The sequence below is a fragment of the Ostrea edulis genome, chromosome 4 (genome assembly GCF_947568905.1).
Source record: "Ostrea edulis chromosome 4, xbOstEdul1.1, whole genome shotgun sequence".
Lineage (NCBI taxonomy): Eukaryota > Metazoa > Mollusca > Bivalvia > Ostreida > Ostreidae > Ostrea > Ostrea edulis.
In genome coordinates, this window is record NC_079167.1 from 64068063 (window position 1) to 64092999 (window position 24937).

The following is a 24937-nucleotide window of genomic DNA, read 5'->3' on the forward strand; positions in this document are numbered from 1 at the left end:
CATTATCGGCTCTGACTCTAGCTAAATACATAATTCCGTGGGCGCGACATTCACCGTTGAGTGGGCATTGATCTTTGTTTCGGTAAAATTACACCTGTTACATATATCTCCGGTCTGGCGCACTTGTTTGATTGAAGCGTTATGCGAGTCAATTACATTTTGCATGGATGGCATACAACTGTATGATATTTTAATAGTATTTCTGTTGATAATTGGGCGTAGAACATGGCCTATAGGGAAACACTCATCTATAATTTTGAGAAACTGTTTACCCAAGTTTGTTTTTACGTTACTATCACATGGGGGGTTAAACCATGCGATGTTAAGGGAACGATTTCTTCTGCTGTTCTGTTTAGTTTTGGCTGATTCGTCGTATGTTAGCCTGTATTTATAGCCGCTTTCATCAAGAGCTTTTTGGTATATGCCGGCAGCTTTGACGAATTCCTCTTTGTCTGATGAAATTGATGACAATCGGTGATTGATGCCTGATGGTATAGCTTTAAGTATGGAAGGCGGGTGGTTGTTGCCGGTTGCTGCCGGAGTGTACGTAACGCGGAATGTTGCCAGGTTTCAAATACGGGGAATGTTTACTTGTATGCAAGTTCAACGTTACATATATATATATCAAAGAAAAAAGGTTGCAAAAATGTGCACTTATATGACCTTTGACCCCGTAGACCTCTTTGAGGTCATGGGATACCTTGACAAACTTTATAAGAAATTGTTCCCTGTCCAATTCCTAACAAAATTATATGACATATGCCCACCCCAAATCATGATACATGCAGGTTTAAATCGATGTAAAAATATTGCCATTGAGTCTTTAAAAACCTCTAAAATGTGCCGGTAGAGAAAGTGTTAAAGTACTGCCCAAAATACATCCAAAGCTTTGGAACGGCTTTAAAACGGAAAACAGTTTAAACGTTATTGCCAACTATGTCAAACAGATGTATTCAGGATACAGAGCTAAAAAAAAACCTGCTTGATCAAATGAAATGTTGAGCAGATGATCAGATTAGCTGCAAAAGGTATACTGGGGCAAAATTTGGTTCGTCAGGGACAAACTAATTGAAGGATGGAATGGATCCTGCTCCGAGGGAGAAAAATCACCATGCATTAGCTGTTCGTTCAGAAAATCCTTGCACAGAGGTGTCATTTGAAGAATGTGCAAGAGAAGTTGCGACCTTAGAATACTACGGAATAGAATGAAAACATCCACAAATAAAGACAATGGTTCAATATAACTTCAGTGAGAGCTTTTTGGACGCTTGTCGTGGTTTATTTGATGCAGCGTTTACTTATAGCTCGTTAGAGCATACCGAGGGTGGCGAGATGGCGATAGACCAAATCCAAGGGGTGATATAATAGCTATCGCATCTTGATAGTGTGTAACGCTGTGCTTCGTCGACCTGTTTTTGTTCAATTTTCACATATGTCTTTTAAACCTACATAGATCACAGAAATATCTTTTCTTTAATTTTTCACATTTATTTTCTGACCATTTGTCAAATTATCTTTCGTTTCAAAATTCCATATCTTCACCTTTCATATAGATCATATGAAAATTTGAAATGTCATTTTTTTTATTAATCACATTTGAAGTTATTCATCAAACACTTTAATCTTGATATTTCGACTCTAGAGTAAAAATAAGACGGTATTGAAAGCAATGGTAAAGAAAACTGTCGACGTAATAGGGTTATTGAGATAAGATATTCATTTTTACAATCGGTGGATTTGCGAAACATTCACAGTTGCAGCTTAACGATCCCTACTCACAAAAGAGTATGTACTTGGGTGTCGTTTGTATTGCTAATGAATCATGGTGTAAAACGCATGACAAATTTCCGAACGGTAAATGCTGTTCTGGAAAGATAATACCTGCTAACAAGACATTTGATAGCAAAGTCAACCAAGAAATCCACCATCCATACATAAGAAAAAGACGAAAACACAAGTATTTCAAGATTTGGTCGTAATAAGTCAACATATAAAGATCAGCCTACATACATTAAAGAAATGTTTGAAATATTTCTTATACTATTCTCATTTATTTTCTGAACATAAAATATTAAGTTTTGGTTGGATTAAAGTAATACTAGGTCATTTCTAGTTTTGAAAATGTTGGTTTAAAAATTGTGATTTACTATTTCATTTACAGAAAAAAAATTATGAACTTTTGTTATCAACAAACATTTCAAAAAGCTTCACGAAATAAATAAATTAGTTAGTTAATCAGGCCCTCTGTGTTTTTATTTTAAATAGAAAATGTCGGTGTAACAACGCTCCGTTGGATTATTTCAATGTGAAATTTAGAGTATATAATATTTTTCTAACAATAGATTTCCAACAGATGGTGAAATTTCTATTCTGGATGATAAGTTCCAAAAGTCGATGAACAAACATCTAAGAATAGGGTACACTCAGTGCTGAATGACGTTACACAGTCAATTAAGACCAAAACGTAAAGTAAAATGTTTTTTAAAAGATTTACCAAGAAAGAAATTAAACGCATAACTGAAAGTAAGTCGTTTTCAACCCTCAGCACTGTAGCTTCTCCATCTTTAACTTCTCATATTTATGTAGCAATATTCCATTGTCACCTGCATATGGTATCTTTCAACTGATTTAATACTTGAGAGCATGTTCTGCATAGCATCTATCTTTTAATCGTTATTCGTATGGCCATCTCTGAGAAATCGTCAGTGAAAAAGAATAATAATAATAATAATAAACAGAACAATCAATATAAGGTCTTCCGTCTGAAACGGAAGACCTTAATAAAAATAATAAGAAACGAAGCAAAAAGAATATGTCTCCAACACTATGTGTTCGGAGACATAATAAGAAACGGAGCAAAAACAATATGTCTCCGACACTATGTGTTCGCAGACAAAAGAAGAAGAAAATAATAAGAATAATAAGAAACGGAGCAAAAACAATATGTCTCCGACACTTTGTGTTCGGGGACATAATAAGAAGAAGGGTTTTCGTGGAGGGTGGGGTGGGGGGGGTACAATGATGTGCAAGATCCATACACGTGTCATCCTCTTAAAAACCGTTGGCATGTAGTTCAACCTAAGGGATTTCTCTTTGTTTGGAAAAGTAAAACAAAGTATATGAGCAAATAATCAAATTTCATACACAATGTATCATATATAGAACTGTTCATGGGCCAGAACAGTATTGCTAAAAGTGTTCCCGTCGAAGTTTGGGAATTCATCCTTCTAGTGCAATCAAAACTACGTTCTTTTTATTAGGAATCAGAATCTCTTCTTCGCTGAGTACTGATATGCTCCTAGGTTTCTGTAGAATACAGCTCAAGGAAATTCTTTTCATACACTCTCCATTTACGTTGATAATGCAGACGACATTTGTTTCATAACATGGCAAATATATTTGATTGTGTCTGTCACAAGAAACTGCACCCATACTCCCTGAATGCACATATCTTACTGAAATTTGACCTTTCTTATCAAGTAAGTACAAGCATTCAGCAGGTGCGTCTGTGATTGCTAATGATTTATTGGGGGGAGAGCATGCATGAAGAGGCATAATAAATTTGAAACGATGACCATTTTCGTCTAAAATTCTCTTTTTCTGAATATTAGTGATGTTGAATATTACGATTGTTTCTTTTGTTATCCATATTAACTCTGATGACCGCGATGTTAAAGCGTATGCCCAGTTGAAAGTTCTTTAAAACTCTGGATAGGAATATATGATTACTTCACCAGATTGGGTTTTACACGCAAGAAACACTTTTTACTGAATGGATTCGAAGATTTTTTTGAATGATTGTAACAAGAGCTACTGTTTGGCTGTGTTCATCTGCAAGAGCGAATGATGTTCTGTCAATCCATGTGATGCAAGTATAACTTGGCGTTTTCATGCTATTTCTGTCATATAAGTCAGACATTTTTAAACATTTAGGAATTTGTGCTGTCAACAAATGTTTGGTTGCCTTTTTTTCTTTCATGGAAGGTGAAGACAACGAGCAGTGATCAATCTCATAACTTGGTTTTTTGAAACTCGCTTCATCTGACACTGTGTTTTTGACGTCTAATTTCAATTGCATGTGTGCATCATTCGCCATTATACCAGGTGTGTTTCCATCGAAGACAACATCCTCCAACTGAAAAACATTATATTCTCTCTCAGAATTAATGATCAAACTTTGAAGGGAAATATTTACTTCTTTCTCCATTGGTTCTGGGCATTTCAGCAAACACAATTTCATTGCTTCGAAGAAAAAAAACAACTTCTGCATCGCTTCCTTTGCAAAGCATGTTTTCAAAAAACAAGACTGATGATTGTAAATTGTCCTGCAGATTTAAATTGTCTTGAATGTTAATATCAACGTTTTTTCTTTCGTGGCTAGATTTTCTTTTTATTTCTTCTTCAACGATTTGACGATGATTCTTCAACTTGGATTCGATTTCTTTATAAGTTGAATCAATCTTGTCTAATAAAAATGATTCATTAGCTGATATCTCCTCCGACTTAGATACCAGAGTCGTGTGAATTTGTTGTCGCTTTTCTTGTTTTGCTTTCGAGATTTGTAAAACTTTCTTCAATTCCTCTTTAGCAATGTCTCTTGCCTCTGCAAATGATACATAATCATGGAATATGTGTTCCACAATAGCACATTCCCCACAAATTGGGATGGAACACTGTTGACAAAAGAAGCGCAATCTTTCTTGATGTTGATCGCAGGGTATCTCATGACTGATTGGCTCTTTGTGTTTTGTCGCCAAGTAGTCCCTGACGTGGACAACATTATGATTTGCGGTCTGTCTAGTATATGTATGCCTGGTTTTTGCACATAACTCACACAGCAAATCCATACAAGTTAAACATTTGTACGTTGCTTCTACCTCTTTCGAATGAAGCATGCAAAAAGAGCATAATTTTTTCAATGGCAATCCTTTGGATCTAATTATTTTTTCAATCATATCTTTATAAGCGAAGTGCGTTTTCAATCCCGACACCGATTGTTCTGTTAATGGCACTATTTCCCGGCATATTGGACATACAGGTTGTTCTTTCTCGGAAGACTTCTGTATCAAGGCATCCAAGCAAACCTCACAAAAAGTGTGAAGACATGACAAAACCTTTGGTTCGTTATAGAGTTCAAAGCAGATCACGCATGTTAAATAATCTTCTTTTAGACGTTTAACTATTGGATCCATCCTCACTGAAAGAAAAGGGTGTCAGTTAATTGAGATCAGGTACTTCAAGAAAATTCCTGATATCTGAAATCACTTTTGTACATTTTTGAAAAGTAGACATCCCTGGTTGTTTCTAGCTTTTGGATAAAAAACTCAACAAAATATACGTTACCACCATGTGACTCAGTGTTAGAGTATGAAATATTTGAAGTCACTTCTAATATTTCATACTGATCCCGTTGATAATTGACCCAGACGTCCTTTGTCAACAGATGTGTAATGATTTTGCAACGCAAAATATTGATTTCAACAAGAACGTAATAACACTTATTTCTCGTATTTCTGTGTATATATAATCTATAAAAATAAGCTGATATAACAAATCAGGAGATGAATTGTACATTTTACAACAACAAAAACAAGAAATACCTTCGAAGATTCATCACTACTAATATTTTCAAGATGGCAAAGTAGCGCGCCAGGTGTTGAACGCATGTTCTCGACGAATTGCAGTTCAACATGTTCTGTGCAATTTCTAAACCAAGACTGATTACTGACAACTAAGTCGATAATAGAGGGCGAAGCCCTCTCACGGCCCGAAGGGCCGTGAAAGCGGAGCTCTCCCTATAGGTAACACGTATATACATGTTTAAAAGGAAAATATAGGAAAACAATGAAAAACTAAACCATACCTATGGAACTTGAAACTTTTGGTACTAATGGCGTCGATTCGAATACTATCGCGTGGACATGTATTTCTCCATTTTGAATCTCGTCTACCCTAGTTCACGTCGTTCTGAGATGTTACATAAAATTCGTAAAAGCATGTAAATCTTATTTTCTTAATCATATATAATCACTCCACCATTAACGCCATATTTGTTGTTGTGGTTCAAACGCTATGTTTGTAAATTTGCTAAATAACGACGCTGAATATGACGTCACAGTGTACTGTTTACATCGATTGCGTTATATTTCCCGCATTCAATATATAGGCGGATCAAATATCCAAAATTAGGATGTTTTGATACAGCTCCGTCCTCGTGCTAACTTCGGGTTGTTTTTGTTCTGTTTTGGATATAGATACCAATGCCAAAATTTGTTTGCTTCGTCCTCAAACACGGTCACGCCGTAAAACATATTACCGAGCGAAGCTCGGACGGGCCGAAGGCCCGTCCGCGAAGCAAGGCTCTAAAGGTAACACGTATGTAAAAGAAAAAAGTCAAAATCAGCAAAAGAAAAAGAGATAATCTCTATATACGTTCACTGAAATTTTCGTGATCCATATGGGCGTCGCCATTTATTTTTTCATTACCTGCTTCAACAGTTATTCATGTTTTATTTTGAATGCCAATAATAGAAGACTCTGACGTGCAATTCGTAATTTAAACACTCAGTTTGTTCACAGTGAATAGTATGATTATCATTGTAACAGGTTTTAGCAAATAATTACATATAAAACCGTAATACGACTAAATAGATGAACGAGTTCATGAGTTTCTTTGAATAAGAATATACGATAAAATATTACGGTTACTTTTTTACCATTTTGAATTTATTAGTTAATTTTGTTTAGTTTTAACGGCCTTTTTCATTGCATACGGAATGTATTATTGTTGTTTATAATTGTTTGCTTTGAAAAAGAGAAAAAAAGTCGAGGCTAAATGTGACGTCACAATGCACAGTTTACGTCGCCTTGCGTTTTATTTCCCGCGTTCAATGAATAGGCGGATCCTGTAAAACTGTTGTCCCCATATAAACCCCTTTAATATTGAGATGTTACTGGGTGTTTAGCGCAAGGAAAATTTCATTAAACATATATATATATTTTAAATGAATCATAATCTACCGTACTTAACGGAATTATGATTACCACTTGGGACAATCTGATTAAAATCAGACACCATACTCATAATCATATCGTTGGGTATATATATGAGTATGGGGTCTGATTTTAATCAGACTGCACTTGGGACACTCCAATGACCATTACATGCTTCGCTCGGTCCAACAGTCACACCGTATACATATTATAGGTGGGTCAAATGTTATCTGACGTGTTTCATACAAATGTTTAATACATTCTCTCTGTTTACCCAATGCAGAACGAGAGCTTGCAGTTTGTACGAAAGATATATTCTAGAATTTGCAATCCAGGAGTTTTCAATATAACAATATGTGTTTGTAAAACATGATGCCCCTGATGACAACAAAGAAACAAAATCAAATGTCTTGTCATTTGGAATCTATAAACAAAATCGTTCAATAGATATTGCCTAGGTTACCTTTTCTTAAAACCAGGCCAAACTCCAAGGTCACCAACGTTGGTAACAAAAGAAAGGTCATGTCACAAGGAATGAAGAAATGAAATATGAGAGCCGTATCACTCACCATTCAAAAGTTGTAAGGTTATAGTTTTTTAAATTTTGGTTAAACTTTAAAGCCAAGGTCACAAGGTAAAATATCATAGTATGAAAAGAAATGTTTTGTCATAAGAAATTCATATACAAAATATGACCACCCTACCTTGAATAGTTCAGGATATACTGCCTAGGTTAACATTTCTCAAAAGTAGGATAAACTCCAAGGTCAGTGTACTAAAAGAAAGTTCTTTTCACCAGAAATGAACGTGTGATATATAAGAGCCCTATCGCGCACCATTCAAAAGTTGTAAGCGAGGCTAACAATTTGCTTAAAGTTAAGAAATTTGGGCCCAATTTCAAGATCACTAGGTCAATGAACGAGGAATAAAATGAAACGTCATGCCATAAAACATCTGTATGCAAACTATGGAAGCCCTCTCTTGATTAAATAGTTCATGAGTTATTCCTTAGTTTAACTTTCGTTAAAAGTATGCCAAACTCCAATATCAGGGACACAAGTTAAAAAAAATTGATACAAAAAAGAAAGTTGTTATCACAAGGAATGCACATATTAAATGGTGAAGATAACGAACAGTGATCAAACCCCAGCATGTAAATGGAATACAAAATTAAGAGCTGGACAAACATGGACCCCTGGACATACCAGAGGTGGGATCTGGTACCTAGGAGGAGTAAGCATCCCCTGTCGACCAGTCACACCCGCCGCCAGCCCTATATCTTGTTAAGGTAAACGGATTTATCGGTGGTCAAATTCGATGTGTCAACTTCGGTGTGTGAATAATGGTCTAACAAGTGGTATTAAACACGTCAGACAGTATTTAACCCAATGACAAGTTGTATTGGCAAACTAGATCGTTATAACACTATGGAATTTTCAAAAAGCTTACTTTAAACCAGCGTGTTGAAACCCCTGTAACATCAACCTATTTGACAGTAGCCTGCCTCGATTTGAAAACTTATCATATGTAGAACAATACCTTGCGTATCGAATCAATTGGGATACATTAACACCGTATGGAGGTGATGGTGGAATATTGCTACTTAAATATGGGAAGCTGACGATGGAGACGCAGACGTCATCACGTTTCTCATGAAGTTGTGTTGTTAGTTAGTATCGAGTTCACTCAATCTCCTGCAATGTATCTCTATTTGTAAGGGTTTTTTGTGTAGTTTTGGAATCCAGAATAGGTACTGCAAATTCTATTCATTCGTTTAATTGAGTGGTATATCAAATGTGTTTAAAACATGATGTTGAGCCACACTCGTGGCCAAATCATATACTGTACATGTATATATAAAATATCTATGTTTTTTGGAAAGGTGATTGGTACGATTCTGGTGCCTTGACATTAACACGTAAAACATCAAAGTACTAAGATTTACATTTATATAGGGTGTACCCCTAACAACGGTACCAATAACATACATATAGAGAGTGCAAGTACAAGTACAAGACACGGCGGATTTTGACGACCTGGTCGGGGCTTTTTATCTTTGCTTGCATTTTTGTCACCATAACGTAGAAATTAAATAAGTATTCACTAAAAATATTCGTTATAAGATATACTGTACCTATACATTTTTAGAGATCAAAAATATACACATCTTCAAATATGTCTAATAATTTTCAGAGCAATCAGTTTGAATACAATCACAAATTTCTAAGCAGCCTAAACATGAATTACGTTCCTCGTCCTTAAATTCAATATACATTCAACAGCATTTGCAGGTCAAGTCGGAGTAATCCATGCAACCTTATGAGTAGATTATTGATTACTAGTACCTTCTCAAAAACATCTTAAAATTCCTTTAAAAATGAACTTCAGTATGCCAAATCTGACTGTAATAAATGCATTGAACTTCATGCAGACTTTCCTAATAAAACCAAATGAAATGTAAATACTGACGTTATATGAATTCATGTTCCCTCAGACATAGTCGTATATAGAGTCCCTGTAAGTCATCACAATGATGACGCCATAATTGTTAAGATTGATGATACATTGCTGCATGTCCACAAATAAAAGTTTTATCATGGACCCAATATATTCTGTATTACGTCTACATTAAATCACTGTATTGACTATGTACTTTCGCTTTATCAAAGTCTAATTCTGTAAACATTTTTATTAAAGAACTATCACTATGGTCTTCTCATTGAATCATTCTCTCAATTATTCTTGGTTAAAAAGACCACAGCAGTAACTTTCTTGGATTTACAAATTTCACACGTTGAGATTATGCGATTCACAAATTTATCTTGCTACTATTCTCAGTCGAAATATTAATTAAATACCTATCATAATTTGGGAAGTGCCTATATGGACATGTGTAACTGTTTTGATATGGTTGTCATATAACGTTTCACGAGAGGAAGATTTGATTTGAAAATTTCGAAATGAATGTTGTGTTAACACGAAATCGCAAAAAAAAAAAAAAACCATTTACAGATTCCAGATAAAAAATTGTACCGAAACGTGTTCACAAATAAAACGGTTGTAACGTATATTGTCTTTCTAATTTCTGTGAGATCAGACTAGAAATATTGATAGGGAATTCATAATGGCATCACTATGTCTAATACGCTGGAGAAGAGCACCAAAACCGATATTTTGCACAATCCTAAAGTCCAATAGCCGTTTCATCTGTCTATCAGATTTTGAATCTTCTACATCGAAAATCTTTCACGTTCCAATAAAACATAAAAAAAAAAACTATGGCATGTGTAATGCATATGTTTAGAAAGCACTTTTTTGAACAGTGGCAAATTTTTTGTTCGAAATGTAAATTAGAGTAAGCTATTCTATCATGATTTCAGTGTTGCCAAAACAATAAAAAAATTTATTAGTGATCAAAATTTGAACATCCTGGTTTATGGGAATGCTTTTGGGATTATAGACACAGGATCCAACATCAAACGTGTGCCTTGTCTCTCCTTTGTTGGGGGTCATGTTTTTGGCCCCCATATATCTTTATGTTAGATTTTGCTGGGGGTCAGATTGCATAATACTTATCCAAAGACGTTTACCAATGTTTTCTAGTCTTTTCTGACCCCCATTATTTTGTCAAGTTTCATTTTCGTCATTTTATTAATAAATGACATTTTTTCAATTCAACACTGTGTTACTGGTTCTGCCTGTCATGCCAAAAAACAAGCCTAGTCTACTTGGCAAGGTTAAGCTGAGGCTAACGGAACATAAATAAGTTATTATTTAATACGAAGTGAAATAATAACTTTTATGTGACATGTCCATGTATTTTTCATGTACTTATATGTTCCTATTTTTACATAGTTCTGTTGACATTATACTACACTGTTCAGGGTCTGGGTTTACCCAAGCTGCTGTTTGGATGTTTTAAACCAATCAGCGTGGAACCTTTCTACCATGTGATCATTGTTCTTTGTTCTACTAGAAGGAGAAGCCACGCAAAATTTTGCTACGAAAATTATTGTTACCCACCATCCAACCCCAGTACTACCTCCTTTGTAATTGTTTTCTGCCTGTATTGTTCCATTACCCACCTGCCTGTAGTTTTTACATTACCCACCTTTTTTGTGGACAGGCAGGTTGTGTTGTTTAGATAACAGATTAGTTGATTCTCATATAATTTTATGTGATGTTTGTTGGGGGTCAGTAGTTTTTACATTACCCACCTTTTTTGTGGACAGGCAGGTTGTGTTGTTTAGATAACAGATTAGTTGATTCTCATATAATTTTATGTGATGTTTGTTGGGGGTCATGTTTTTGGCCCCCATATATCTTTATGTTAGATTTTGCTGGGGGTCAGATTGCATAATACTTATCCAAAGACGTTTACCAATGTTTTCTAGTCTTTTCTGACCCCTATTATTTTGTCAAGTTTCATTTTCGTCATGTTTAGATAACAGATTAGTTGATTCTCATATAATTTTATGTGATGTTTGTTGGGGGTCATGTTTTTGGCCCCCATATATCTTTATGTTAGATTTTGCTGGGGGTCAGATTGCATAATACTTATCCAAAGACGTTTACCAATGTTTTCTAGTCTTTTCTGACCCCCATTATTTTGTCAAGTTTCATTTTCGTCATTTTATTAATAAATGACATTTTTTCAATTCAACACTGTGTTACTGGTTCTGCCTGTCATGCCAAAAAACAAGCCTAGTCTACTTGGCAAGGTTAAGCTGAGGCTAACGGAACATAAATAATTTTTTTTATTAGTGATCAAAATTTGAACATCCTGGTTTATGGGAATGCTTTTGGGATTATAGACACAGGATCCAACATCAAACGTGTGCCTTGTCTCTCCAGACAATTTAAAGACCACGATGAGACTCTCTTTGTTATCACACACGTAAATATTATTATTTGAGTCTGAAGAAATAGAACCAGGACTGCAATATTTTATTCTCTCTGCATATCCAGATCTTCTGATTAGAAACACACAATCTACATCCCAGTCCGAAACAGCAAACATTTCATTCCTTAGAACGTGTCCGAACTTGGGCTTTCTTAAAAGGCCTGCTTTGTTTGGATCGGTGATGACGATTTGTTTGACTTCGGCTTTTTCGAATACACAAATTTTATCTAATGCAGATATCCAGCTTATTTGAAGTGATTTTGGATAACAGGTCATCAGAGTTAACACTCCTGAGAAAGTTGTGTCTTTGTCCGTTGAATTGTTGTAGACATGTAATTTGCCCTCAGATGTTCTACATGCCATTCCACCCTTAAAAGAACTCGCCACAATACAATTTGCGATGACTTTTGATGTAATTTTATCATTTTGGGTGGAGAGAAATTTAAGTTTTTGGTTTCTTTGGTCGATAACTGCTATTTTGTTTTCATCCACCCATGTCACACTTGTGTAACTTGGTTTGTGAATATATTTAGTGCCTTTTCCCTGAAACGTGTGTAATAATTTAGGGTTGACATGATCAGGATTTATCTTTTTCCATCAGTGGTCGCGGTACACTTGTCAGCATTTTCATTTCTTGTGTTCTTTTTACTCGAATTATCTTCACTCATTTTCATCTTCACACTTTGAAACACCAAGCTAAAACATCTCCGTCAATGCTAGATTCAATGGTTGGCAGTTCAATCTCTTCAATGGTGCATCTTTTTTTTTTTTTCATTTTTGGAATAATGCAACTTTGATAGACATTCTTTCATCTCCGCTTTCATGGTGAGAATCTCAATATCGTTTCCACAAACAATAATGTCCGCAAAACGTGTACGTTTCCTCTAGAGATTTTCTTTCCTTCTCAAGACCTTTCTTTTTTCGTGTAAAATATTTTCCTTTGATTTCACAATTCGATCAAAATCAGTTTCTGCCGATTTTTGAGACTCCATGACAGTGTTTATTATGTCATTTACTTGCTTTTCCAAATTTCTTTTATCTGCCGCTTTCCTGTCTCTAGTTTATCTAAAGCACTTTTACATTTTCTTTGGCAGTTTGAAATATATCTAACCTCTCCTTTAAAGAACTCAGAAAAGTGCCAAGATTTTCATCAATTCTTTTTCTCGCTTCTGATGCCCGGGCCACCCATTTATGATATTGATGGCTAAGGATGACGCAATCACGACAAATGGGAATGCCACATGTTTTGCAAAAATATCTTAAGTCCTCTCCACTTCCAAACAATGAATGCGCTGTTGTGAGCGAAGGACAAGGTACGTTTGGGGCCTTTGGCCCCAGCGTCCAAATTAAATGATATTCTTTAAGCTTCTTTCATTTGGTGTATACTTTCATAAAATGGTTATGATGTCTTCGTAAAAAGCTTACTTATGTATAATACATATGTAAATACAGTATAGTTTACGATAACGTTGTGCCATTTTGACGTTACTTTATGCGACGTCATGAACAAGAAAGCTATGTCATGAACTCAATATGAAAATAATCCAATTTATGTCCCGATATGCTTCAAGTTTTATTAAACAAATGTGCACTATGATTTTTATTTGAAAAGTTTAATTGATTTTTTCCGAAAGTTTTAATCAGTTGTAGATGATTCGATGTGGCGGATGCTGTGATTTGAAGGACGATTAGTGTAATTGTATCTAAGAATTGTAGAGCAACCCATATATATTCATTCAATCTTAACTTTATATTTACATTTGCATCCAATAAGCATTTGTTTTAATCTAAATTAAATGAATATCATATATGTACGTAGAGCATGGTTACCTGAAGCTATTCTTGTGTGTATATGTACAGTTTGTTCTTTTTTTCCCGGAGCGCACTAAATATGTTTTCAGCGGAGGCACACGCACTAACCAATGCTACATTGGATTGTAGTAAAAAGAACATGAAATTCATTCAGAAGATATGTGAAAAGAAATATTATAAAACGAACTTGAAAAGGTTTTTTTTTAATTTAACACACGACAATGGGACCGAATGTGAATCTTATAGGATGTGATAAGATTTACAAACAATGTGATAAGTTCTACACAAGATTTGGCATGCACTGACACCATGAAAAATCGAACAAAAATAATCTTGTCGGTATTATATTCAATGTTTTAGCATATACACTTGCATATCTTTACACTCATTATTTGAAGAAGAAAAATGTACAGGCTCCTGACAATAATCTTTATATAACAATTCTTTCAATGCATAAGTATTTACGCAAAGGAAAAAAGTTTGAATCATAAATCATATTAATTGTCTCAAACCACGTCCGCAGTCCGCATGGGAGAGGATCGTATATTTTGACACCCACCCCCCCCCCCCCACCCCCCCCCCGCCCCTTCTACCTTTTGCTACATGCCGATTTAGTCAGAGACATCATGAAAATAATCTTGGTTTCCCTGTCTAATAAATCATTCAACAATTCCTTTTCGGCCAGTTTCTAATGATGAATGAAGCAGAGGCTGTCTATCAACAGTACAAAAGTCAATCACTATGACAGTGCATCAGCATATATAGTGCCGTCAGTCAAAGGTATTTATATTTTCCAGTAATTGTCAAAATAATGAAAGGTGTAAGATCTAATCAGTTTTGACACTAAGTTTTTTCACTATACTAGTGAAAAGGACTACTAGAATCTATAATTTGCAAATCCTGCTGATTTGTGACTAATCCGGCTGCTAAAAGTAGGCGGCTGAGTTGCGATGCGACGAGTGTGGGAGGGGGCTTGTCCCGTCTTAAAGAGGGCAGGGGTCCGGGAAAAAATTTCAAAATCTAGATGCAAATTGTTCATTTGAGACAAATAAATGAATTTTTTTTTACCAAATCTAGCCTCTTTTTTCCTGATTCTCTCATCAAACTATTATTTTTTTTTTCTGATTACCAAAATGGATCCCCCCCCCCGTAAATACATTTTAAAATGAGAAAATCGGGACAGTAAATATACTATGTATTGCATCTAGATTTACATCTTGAAATTGATATTTAAAAAGTATAGGCCTACTGTAGTCAATTCAATTTTAAGCATATTGATATAAATGTATGACTATTATTTTTTCTTCCCAACCCCGCCAACTCCACAAGAAAATGCCGAAGGATTGTTATCCCGGGTATATATAAGGTTAGATCATAACCACACTCAGAGAAAGATAATTATTTATAAATGTTGATTAAGAGAATTTTGAATGCCGCAGTTTTGGCTATGCCAATGCCTAAATGTGAAGCTTTGAATATTATTCAATATATATAACGTCAATAATGTAAAGATTAATTGAAACTAGTGTTTGATTTGATTTTATTTCTACAAAAATTAGGTATATATTAAGCGAAATAAACATACACACATACTGATTTAAAGTTTCGGACCGATTGAAAGTCGGATCGCGTCAGTGAAAGGTCGAATCGGCCTGCAGTTGTTTCAAACATCCCCGTGATTCGGAACTGGCAGTGTGATTCGGAACTGACCTATGAACACGGTTATGGAAAATGCAAAGGCCAGTGATATTTACCACGATTTTTAAATAATTTTTGTTATTTTTCATTTTAGTAACTTCTGATCTTCTAACAAGACGATTAAAACCTACAGTATCTTCTTGGATTATACCGCTAGCAATCGTTAATAAAATGTGATCCGGAACTAGGCAAACGACTGTAATTTCTGCAAGCAGCACGATTTCCATGGATCTGGGAATATGCGATTTTCTTTAATAGTAAATGACACGCGACTGACGTACTTCATCTATCTAAATGCAGCGAAATTTCTGAGAGTTATGTTTGAACTCTTCATTTCACTACTGTCTCCAAATAATGGTAGTGTACGATTACAACACATTGAACAATTGTTCAATATTTTTATTTTATTTCTATAACGTCGGTTATTTGAATTATTTGAAGTTTACACAAAGAAAATATCGAGTGTTCAAACTTTAATGCAACAAAATACCATGCTTTGATGAAATTAATTTATCTCAGAACAGTGTGTCAATGAACAAAAAATAAATATATGAATACTTATATCTTTATTATGGCGTTTATGGGTACAGCTGTATTTCAACACAAAAGAAACGGGCCGCCAGCATGATCAAGGGCAGGCCCCAACAAACAAACAAAGGTATCATCAAAAGCAAATTCAACATCAACATATTCTCTTGCAAAGTCAGCATTCAAAGTTAAAAAATATCAACATTCACAGTTCAAAGTTCACATCATATCAAAGAGTGTTTGACCCTGGAAGGTGCAGAGGTCAAACATCTCATGACCTTGACCCTGGGAGGTACAGAGATCAAGGACTTGTAGATTTTCACATTTCATCATAAGTTCTGACAGTGCCGCTCGTAACCGCTAAAAACAGGTACCAACGTCACACTGCACACAGTCGTACCGGAATGCAATACCCGTATATGTACTAACGTCACACTGCACACAGCCGTACCGGAATGCAATACCCGTATATGTACTAACGACACACTGCACACAGCCGTACCGGAATGCAATACACGTATATACTAAAGTTGATGAACTAGGACACCTTCGACTCCGTTTGAGATATCGGCATTGAAGACGAGGTTTTCCTGAAAGTAGAAATTAACAGACGACGCAGAAAAGGCAAATAAAGTGGAGGGAGGGGTGGGTTTTACAGACAAAAAACCTTTGATTTCATCACCGACCTGATATAGTGCTGTAAGTTTGGAAAAGGAAGAGGCAGACAAAGCGCCGCCGCTTATATATAGCGCAAGGGGGGGGGGGGGGATAATCAGAATGGACTTCGGTGCATAAGACAAACGGGGAATAACTGCGTATTGTACTGTCTTCGATAAAACCATCTAATTCATATGCGAATTAGATGTAAGTAATATTATTACCGCACTGTATGCAAATTCCTGTACTTTTTTGAGAAAAGATTTTTAGTGAAATTGAAAAAAGTCAAGAATACTGCTTGGTTAGAATGTTTACATTAATCACCGGTAATTATGTAAATGACAAGGATATCAAACAATCCTTCAAGTTTTATACAAATGAGTTCATGATAATATTGTGATCTGGTTCAGTCCTCATTACTTTGCGCACAAATTACATGCAACTTTACTTACAGAGTGGGTGGGGTGGGGTGGGGGGGGGGTGTCCGGAACTCCACTCTAGATCCGCGCATGATTCGGATATATATGCGATGTTTTGTGCACATGCCATTACATGCTAAGTGAACGACGGTGAGTGGGATGGTTAGAGTGTAAATGCAGGAAAAGAAAGTTGTCCTTATGTGTGAAAACTGCGTTCTAATACTTCAACACCAGTTCCACGATTTAATGATGATGGAAATAGTAACCAATGACTAGCTATCATGTATTTTTGAATAAGACTATGTCACAGAACACGTGCGTCCGTTATCGACAATGTAAGGTGAATCTATAAACAAATAATTATTACACAGAGACTAGCAACAGGAGAATTTGGCCCACACATTCTTTTGTTTTGAGAATGTAGTTTTTCCTTAAATTTTACATGCGAATTTTGATTTATCACCCACCCACCCTTTTTTTATTGTAATACTGAATGCTTGTGAAAATTTAAGAATGAAACGATTAGAGTTGTATATCTGTTGACATTGATTGCAAATGCAGTCAGAGTCGTTCGTTTCTACTAAAAATGTTTTCTTAAGAAATGTTTTTTATCTATTTTTTTTTTTACATGTAATGATCGGGGTTCACCGGGTTTTGTCCTCTTGGAACACACAATACAAGCGTATACTTTATCTTTTAGCTTACAAATGAGCAATAATTTAGATATGTAGATACTGCATCGTTCATCTATCAACTACCAACATTCACTCTTATAGCAGGGCAGATGCGAATATTTCATTACCATATATATCATGGAGTAACCTCTCCTAAATGAGTTCGCCAACTTTGTAATATAAACGACAGATCGATGAAATTGGAATTGTTTTGATAGGAAACATGCATGTCATAAAAATACAGGTACTGCAGCATGTAAATTATGAAAAATATATTGTAATATATATTTAAAGCCTGTATGTTTGACTAATCAATTTTTACGGGGAAAATATAACCGAATTTTGCATTCGAACTCTCGCACTATTATGCTCTGATGTAAAGGTACCGATTAAGCTATCGCGCTTTCATTTTCGATATTATTAAACTTTTTATTTTATGAACAAAGATTGCATTCGGTTACAGACGTGAATTTTTAAAAAAAAAAAACAGGCCAAAGTCATAATAAAATTCTAACATAATAACATACATATTATGTATCATGAGTGGGGTTTTTTTCCAGATGGACAATCATTAGATGTGTCTGAGATATTGCTTAATACAATATTAGAATAGCATTTGAAATTACACATGCAACATACCCACATGACTGGCAAGGCATATTTAGACATGTATTTAGATACGCATTGTAGCCAGCACAGTATATGCACACCAATTTAGCGGGATAACATCATATGAAGTGAAACAATTCTGTGATTTAATGTTAGTGTAGTAGGTCGGTGTCGATGATCCGAACAAACCTTTCCAAGGGAGACAATGTGAAGATGCTTCAATGTGATTGTCATTTCAACTGCAAAATGAGCACAATTTCTTCACTCCTTTGCTAAAAGTTACCAGTTCGATAAGATTTTTCAGACAAAAATGTGTCTTTAAATTGCCTGCAAAATCATCAGAGTTGAAATGGCTCTCGACGTACTGGACAGGTGTGTTCCCTTGTATTTTCTCTTTTCTTTGTGAAGTCATTGATGCAACCTTTACAGAATGAATGCAAGCATGGAAGTGTTTTTGGATCCTTGAAAATTTCAAAACAGATCGAGCACGTCAAAAACTCATCAGTGATTGTAGACGATATGGACGCCATCGGTTTTCAATCTGAAAACAAATAAAAAATGCATTGATTTGTTGTATTTTAAAAAAAAATCACTGGTAATCTAAATCTTATCATGCACACACGGGAATTTAACCCGAGTTGAATATGAATACGAAGTCCTAACTTCTAAACATATTAGAAGAATAACCTTTCTGTTATATTTTAAATTATATGCATGTACCCTCTAACTTTTAATCTATTGTGACCTACATTTTAATTGGTTAATTTGGATTTTGAATTTCGTATTTTGAATTTCGAATCTCGAATGAGCCTTCTGGGCTTTCGTAGAGATAAGCACCATTGACAATCTTACAGCTCGTCATAACGACAAATCAGAAAACGTGTAAAGGATGAGGTGAAACAGCAGTTAGAGTAGGCCCCCTTTTCCATGGTCAATAAAAGCAATACTACTGTACACATAGAGGCCACAGACGATGGTTTCTATATAGTTTTAATAGTTCCCATAGTTTTAATAGTTCCCTTTGTTTTTCGTCACGATCAATATCGAAATATCAATTGATTTTTAAACCACATAACAAGCAGTTGTCCTAGTACTCCTTCATGAATAATGATAAACAAAATGGGCGGGTCTCAACACGAAGGACAACATTCATTTTAGGAATATGAATATATCTCGTGCTTTCCCCGTTTACAATTCACGCGACATTATTTAATTTTGTTAAAATCTTTATAAATATTTTTTTATTAAATGGAAGCTATGTATGCTTTTCACTAAATACATATATGCTGCATATGTGATTAGTATGTTATTTCGATGAAAGGTGATGACATTGCTAACACATGTTCTTAAACACGTTATCAAAAGCACATTCAGTGATAAATACCGCCGCTGAAAAAAAAAATGAAATCAGATATCAGTAAAAAAAATTCTTGTCATTCAAATAGTTAACTTAGTTATTTCCAACTAAATACGGGAGTTATATTAGAACTGTTAACCGTCAACATACCTTTCATTCAAACCCTATATCATATTGTGATGTAAAAAATATATGTCACAGGTGCTCACAAAAAAAAAGAAAAGAATAAAGACACCTCCTCTCCTGTTCTCAGGCTCTTTTTCGAATTTGCCTTGAATCAAATTATATAATAAATATCTGGGCTCATATAATTATTTATGAAAAACCTTTATCATCAATTTCTATATTTAAAAAGCACGTGCTGTGAAAATACATGTATATGTAGTATACGCGTTAGTGTTTAAGTTTCGGTTCATTATAATACAGGTAGAATAATAAACCAAAAGATCTACATGCCATGTGTAAAATTTTCATAAGAGAGTAAAATCATACTAGTGCATTCCACTTTGCATATAATGTAAACAAAGAAAATATATAATTATTTGTTTAGAAAACTAGATTCGTCAACACATTTCTGATAACGATATCTGCACGTGTATCTAACTAAATACAATTTTTCAAAATCTAGTATATTGGTAAATAGATTACATATGTATACCGTATTTATCACGCCTCAGACAAAATTGTTGAAATCTAATTAGTCAGATCTTGGTCACAAGACGCCGTGAAAAAAAGCCGCATCATGCGAGAAAAATCCATGTTGAGCGAGTAATTTATTGTCGGGTTCGGCTTGCAGCAGTGACAAAATTGGCGAAGCGATAAAAGAAAACCAACAAACAGTGGAAATGCTGAATTGGACTTTATCATGGTTTCTCATTTTACCCATTCTCTATCAGTGAAGAACTTGCCTTGGCTCAGTGAAGAATTTTTAGAGTCTCCATTTTCTCAAAGTTGTGAACCACTCCATCGTCGTCACGGTAACCATAGACAATTGTAGGAATACCCACCAGGAAACTCTGGGCCCACCACTTTATAACTTAAACTTGTAAGTAAAACATAGACTTAAACATTTTCTTGATTTCAAGGTTGATAGTTTCAGAAGTTATGTCCCTTATCACAGTTCAAGCGTAACTATATCTCCTCCTTACTTTATGAAATTCCTCTCTTGTCTATGACTTTCTAGTTGCCGAGTTGTCTTAAATTCTACACATTTACAGGATTCTTTGGCATGAAGGTCAACAGCATCAACTTCTCCGGAGAACACTGCATAAAGAAAAACAATTTTATATAATACTTCATAGTTTTGAAATAAATAAAAAAAAAACCCAAGAAATGTTTGAGAAACATATATGACCCTGTGGTACAAAAATGAAAAGAGTTACACACGTGACATTTAATTGATAGTAGTGCAAAAACAATTCAAGAAATTGAGAGGACAATATCTTCCTATGTCCAAACCGCCGCGGTGGTCTTGAGGTAGAGCATTCGCCCAGCATGCGGACGGTCAGGGTTCGAATCCCGGCCACGACAGACCTTAGTCGTTAAAAGAGGTAGTGACAGTTCCATCGCCAAATGCTCGGTATCAGGTGTGAATGCAGTGGCGTAGCTTCCATTGAGGCAACTCGGTAAAAAAAAAAAACCCAGCTTTTACGTTGTTAAAATGTTGATAGCCTCTGGGGGGCTCAGCCCCCCAGACCCCCTGCCTCGGTAATATTCGATCCCAAGCTACGCCTATGGAATGTCACGAGTCCTTGGAAATGACCTTAAAAACGGATGCCCCGTGTCGCAGTAGGTGTGGCACGCTAAAGAACCTCGCTGCACAATGGCCGTAAGCATCGAGCATATGCCTAAATTTGAAGCCCTTCACCGGTATTGGTGATGTCTCCATATGAGTGAAAAATTCTTGAGAGGGACGTTAAACAAACTACAATCAATCAATCAATGCTATGTCCAAAGTGAATTGACCCTAGACCATGTGACCTCAAAATCAATAGGGCTTGTCTACTTCTTAGAATGTATCAGTGTACCAAATTTGGTGTCAATCACGCAAATGATTCTTAAAATATAGAAGACAATATATTATTATGTCCAGTTTCACTTTTGACCTTTGACCATGTGAACCCAAAATTAATAGGGGTCATCTACGTCATATGGTGTACCATTGTACTAAATTTAATATCCATCAAGCAAAGGATTCTCAAGATATTTAGTGGACAGTATCTTCCTTTGTCCAGAGTGGATTGACCCTTGATCAATAACCTCAAAATCAATAGGGGTCATTTACTCCGTATGATGTACAAAGTTTTATGTCTGCCAAGCAAAGGGTTCTGAAGATATTGAGCAGACAGAACATTCCTATGTCCAGTTTGACCTTTGACAATGTGACCTCCAAATCAATAGGGGTCATCTATTCCATATAATGTACCAAGTTTGATGTCTTTCAAGGAAAGGGTTCTCAAGATAATGAGCAACGTCGGAAACCCATGGTTGGTCGCATGATGATGGATAAGAAATACCATTACGATCAAAAGAATGGTTCTCAAGATATTGAATGGATAACGTTTGGTCCACCAACCGACATACAGACTGACTGACAGGTGCAAAGCAATATACCCTTCCTTTTTGACGGGGGGGGGGGGGGGGGGGGGTAATAACATACATGTATATTGAATTGTTCCTTTGTAAACCTAATGGTATTAGAATTAAATCTGGTCATGTGTGTGTCAAAAGATGGTAAGTGTAGGATATGCCTTTATTCCTATTGTATGAAATATGAATACTTTTCCCCGTACACAGGTAGTGCTTTTCTAGTCTAGATCTGACCACAGTACAGTATGCCTCGCAGTTGTTCACTGGGTCTTCTGTTCTTGATACTCCATCTGGTTTGTCTAAAAGAGGAAAAAATATCTAAGCAAAATAAAATTATCATCTTTTAAGCTTTGCAGTGAAACCTGCATTCCTCTTCTGCACGGGTGATATTTTAATCAAAGAAAAATTGTGATTATCGATTTTGTTAAATTGATTTATTATTAAATACTAATAAACTTACTAATATTGTGTGTCCCTGTAGTTTGGGTGGTTGCATGATGTCTGATAATCGGCCTTTAGGCGATATATGAAGACAGCGATAAGCATTTGTACCCACCGCGTGTGGACGATAGTATTTTTTGTGTCTCACTGTGCGTAAGAGTTCCAGAAAGGGAAAGAACTACGCAAGATCGTAAATACCGAGTTAGCGGAACTCTCTTGTAAAGAAGTCCGAAAAAGCGTGTCGATCTTGGGCATTTTTTGTTTATTCAAAACATGGCATTGGAAGACGATTTAACCTCCATTTGCTTTCCACAATTAAAAACATTTTTAAATGAAAGGTGTGTAAAAACGTCTGGATACAGGAAAAATGAACTTCTGAATTTAGCTCGGCGAAGCTATATATTTTGACGCAAACTCTTCGCAGCTTTGGGAATTTCCTGGCTGACAGCAGTGGGGAAACATCCACCACATTTCCATTAAAATCTATCAGTTGTGGATATTTCTGCGTATTATGTTTCTTTCTTGAATCATTACTACAGTCTAGTGCAATGCAATGATAGTACACCATTGTTAAAATCGGGTGAATCGATCACGACAAAAGTTGAAGAACTGGTTTTATTTACCAACATGCCCAAATTCTCGCATACTCTGGGTCTCGCGAGACTTTGAAAGGGGAAAGTAAAATTTAAAACCAAGACGGAAAAGTAGTCGCGATCTTGCGTAAGTCAATATGACGTCATGGCAGTTTCCAAAAACATTGGTTTGTTTGTTTTTGCTACGAAAAAGGTGAGATGTTAGGGATATTCTAAATCTATTTTGAAAAAATATTTCAAATATTTAGTTTGGTGTTAACGGATTAAATATATCAATTAATTGCTTTGAACACAGCTCAATAAAAACTTGTCTGCGCATCGTCATGTTTACATGTGTATCGCACTCGGAATACAGACAATTTGTTTATACTGAATGACAAATGTTTCTCAGGCATTTATGAATTTGTTCTACAACATATATTGATTGATTTTTATGATTATGAAATTCAATTATCAGTCATCGACTTTATTGTTGCATTCGGAAAACTCAAAGCGCAAGCGAGATGTATATCAATTTTCGCATAATCAGTCAATACTTATGAAGGTAGAAGGCGAATAAATGGGGAAATCCTTCGGATGAGACCGCAAAAGCCGAGGTCCCATATGTCACAGCAGGTGTGGCACGATAAAGATCCCTCCTTGCTCAAAGACCATAAGGGCCTAGCATAGGCCGACATTTTGTAGCCCTTCACCGGCAGTGGTGACGTCTTCATAAGAGTGGAGAGATTCTCGAGAGAGACGTTAAGCACGATACAATCAATCAATCAATCTAAGGAATGCCGCGGTCATTATCATATTGATTGATTGAATATTGTTTAACGTCCCTCTCGAGAATCTCTCCACTCATATGCAGACATCACCAAGGCCGGTGAAGGGCTTCAAATTTAGGCCTATGCTCGGCGCTTACGGCCATTGAGCAGTGAGGGTTCTTTAGCGTGTGACACGGGACATCCGTTTTTAAGGTCATTTCCAAGAACCCGTGACATTCACACCTGATGCCGAGCGTTTGGTGATGGAACTGTCACTGCCCGTTTTAACGACTTGGGTCTGTCGAGGCCGGGATTTGAACCCCGACCTACCGCATGCGGGGCGAACGCTCTAACCCCTCGGCCACCGCGACGATCTTTGCAATAACCGTGGTAGAAATGTATAAAAACCATAAAGCCTCGTTCGTGTATTAAATAAGCTAGTTTCCTCCTTATCATGTATGTGCCAAGTTTGATTGTTTAAAAACAATTACTCTAAAACAAATAATGCACTTTAATTTCATAGGTCACAGATCCCGCACCCTACCACCATAATCCCTAACCCAAGGCTTTTAATTAAAATTTCACTTTTTTAAATGAAGTTTCTCTCCTCAGTATACACTGTTTAAGACTTTTTTGGTATATAACACATTTTTGTTGAATATTAACCATGGATTCCTGTTCTGGTATCGGGTCTATGATGAAATTTACAGGATGAATAATTTCATAATTTATGTAAAGGAATTCCTGTTCATCATGATTATCAACACAGTTTGGATGTTAGAGAGGAAGATTCTGAAAGACTGCACTGTCTTTATTTAAGCTTTGGTCTCGAGTCTCGGTGTCTCCAGTGGGGCAGGCAGTCATGGAATTTATAATTCTTGTTCCTCTAGCCCGAGCAACTAGAACATAACTATT

The 24937-nt window shown here is 35.8% G+C and overlaps 1 protein-coding gene across 1 annotated transcript; it reads right to left on the reverse strand.

The window, feature by feature from the left end:
* Window positions 1–4163: 4163 nt before the first annotated feature.
* LOC130053823 (E3 ubiquitin-protein ligase TRIM56-like) lies at window positions 4164–5348 on the reverse strand. Its single transcript, XM_056161425.1, has one exon. It carries the CDS (start codon window positions 5190–5192, stop codon window positions 4164–4166), a length of 1029 nt encoding a protein of 342 aa, XP_056017400.1. The 5' UTR covers window positions 5193–5348.
* Between the last annotated feature and the right edge of the window lie 19589 nt (window positions 5349–24937).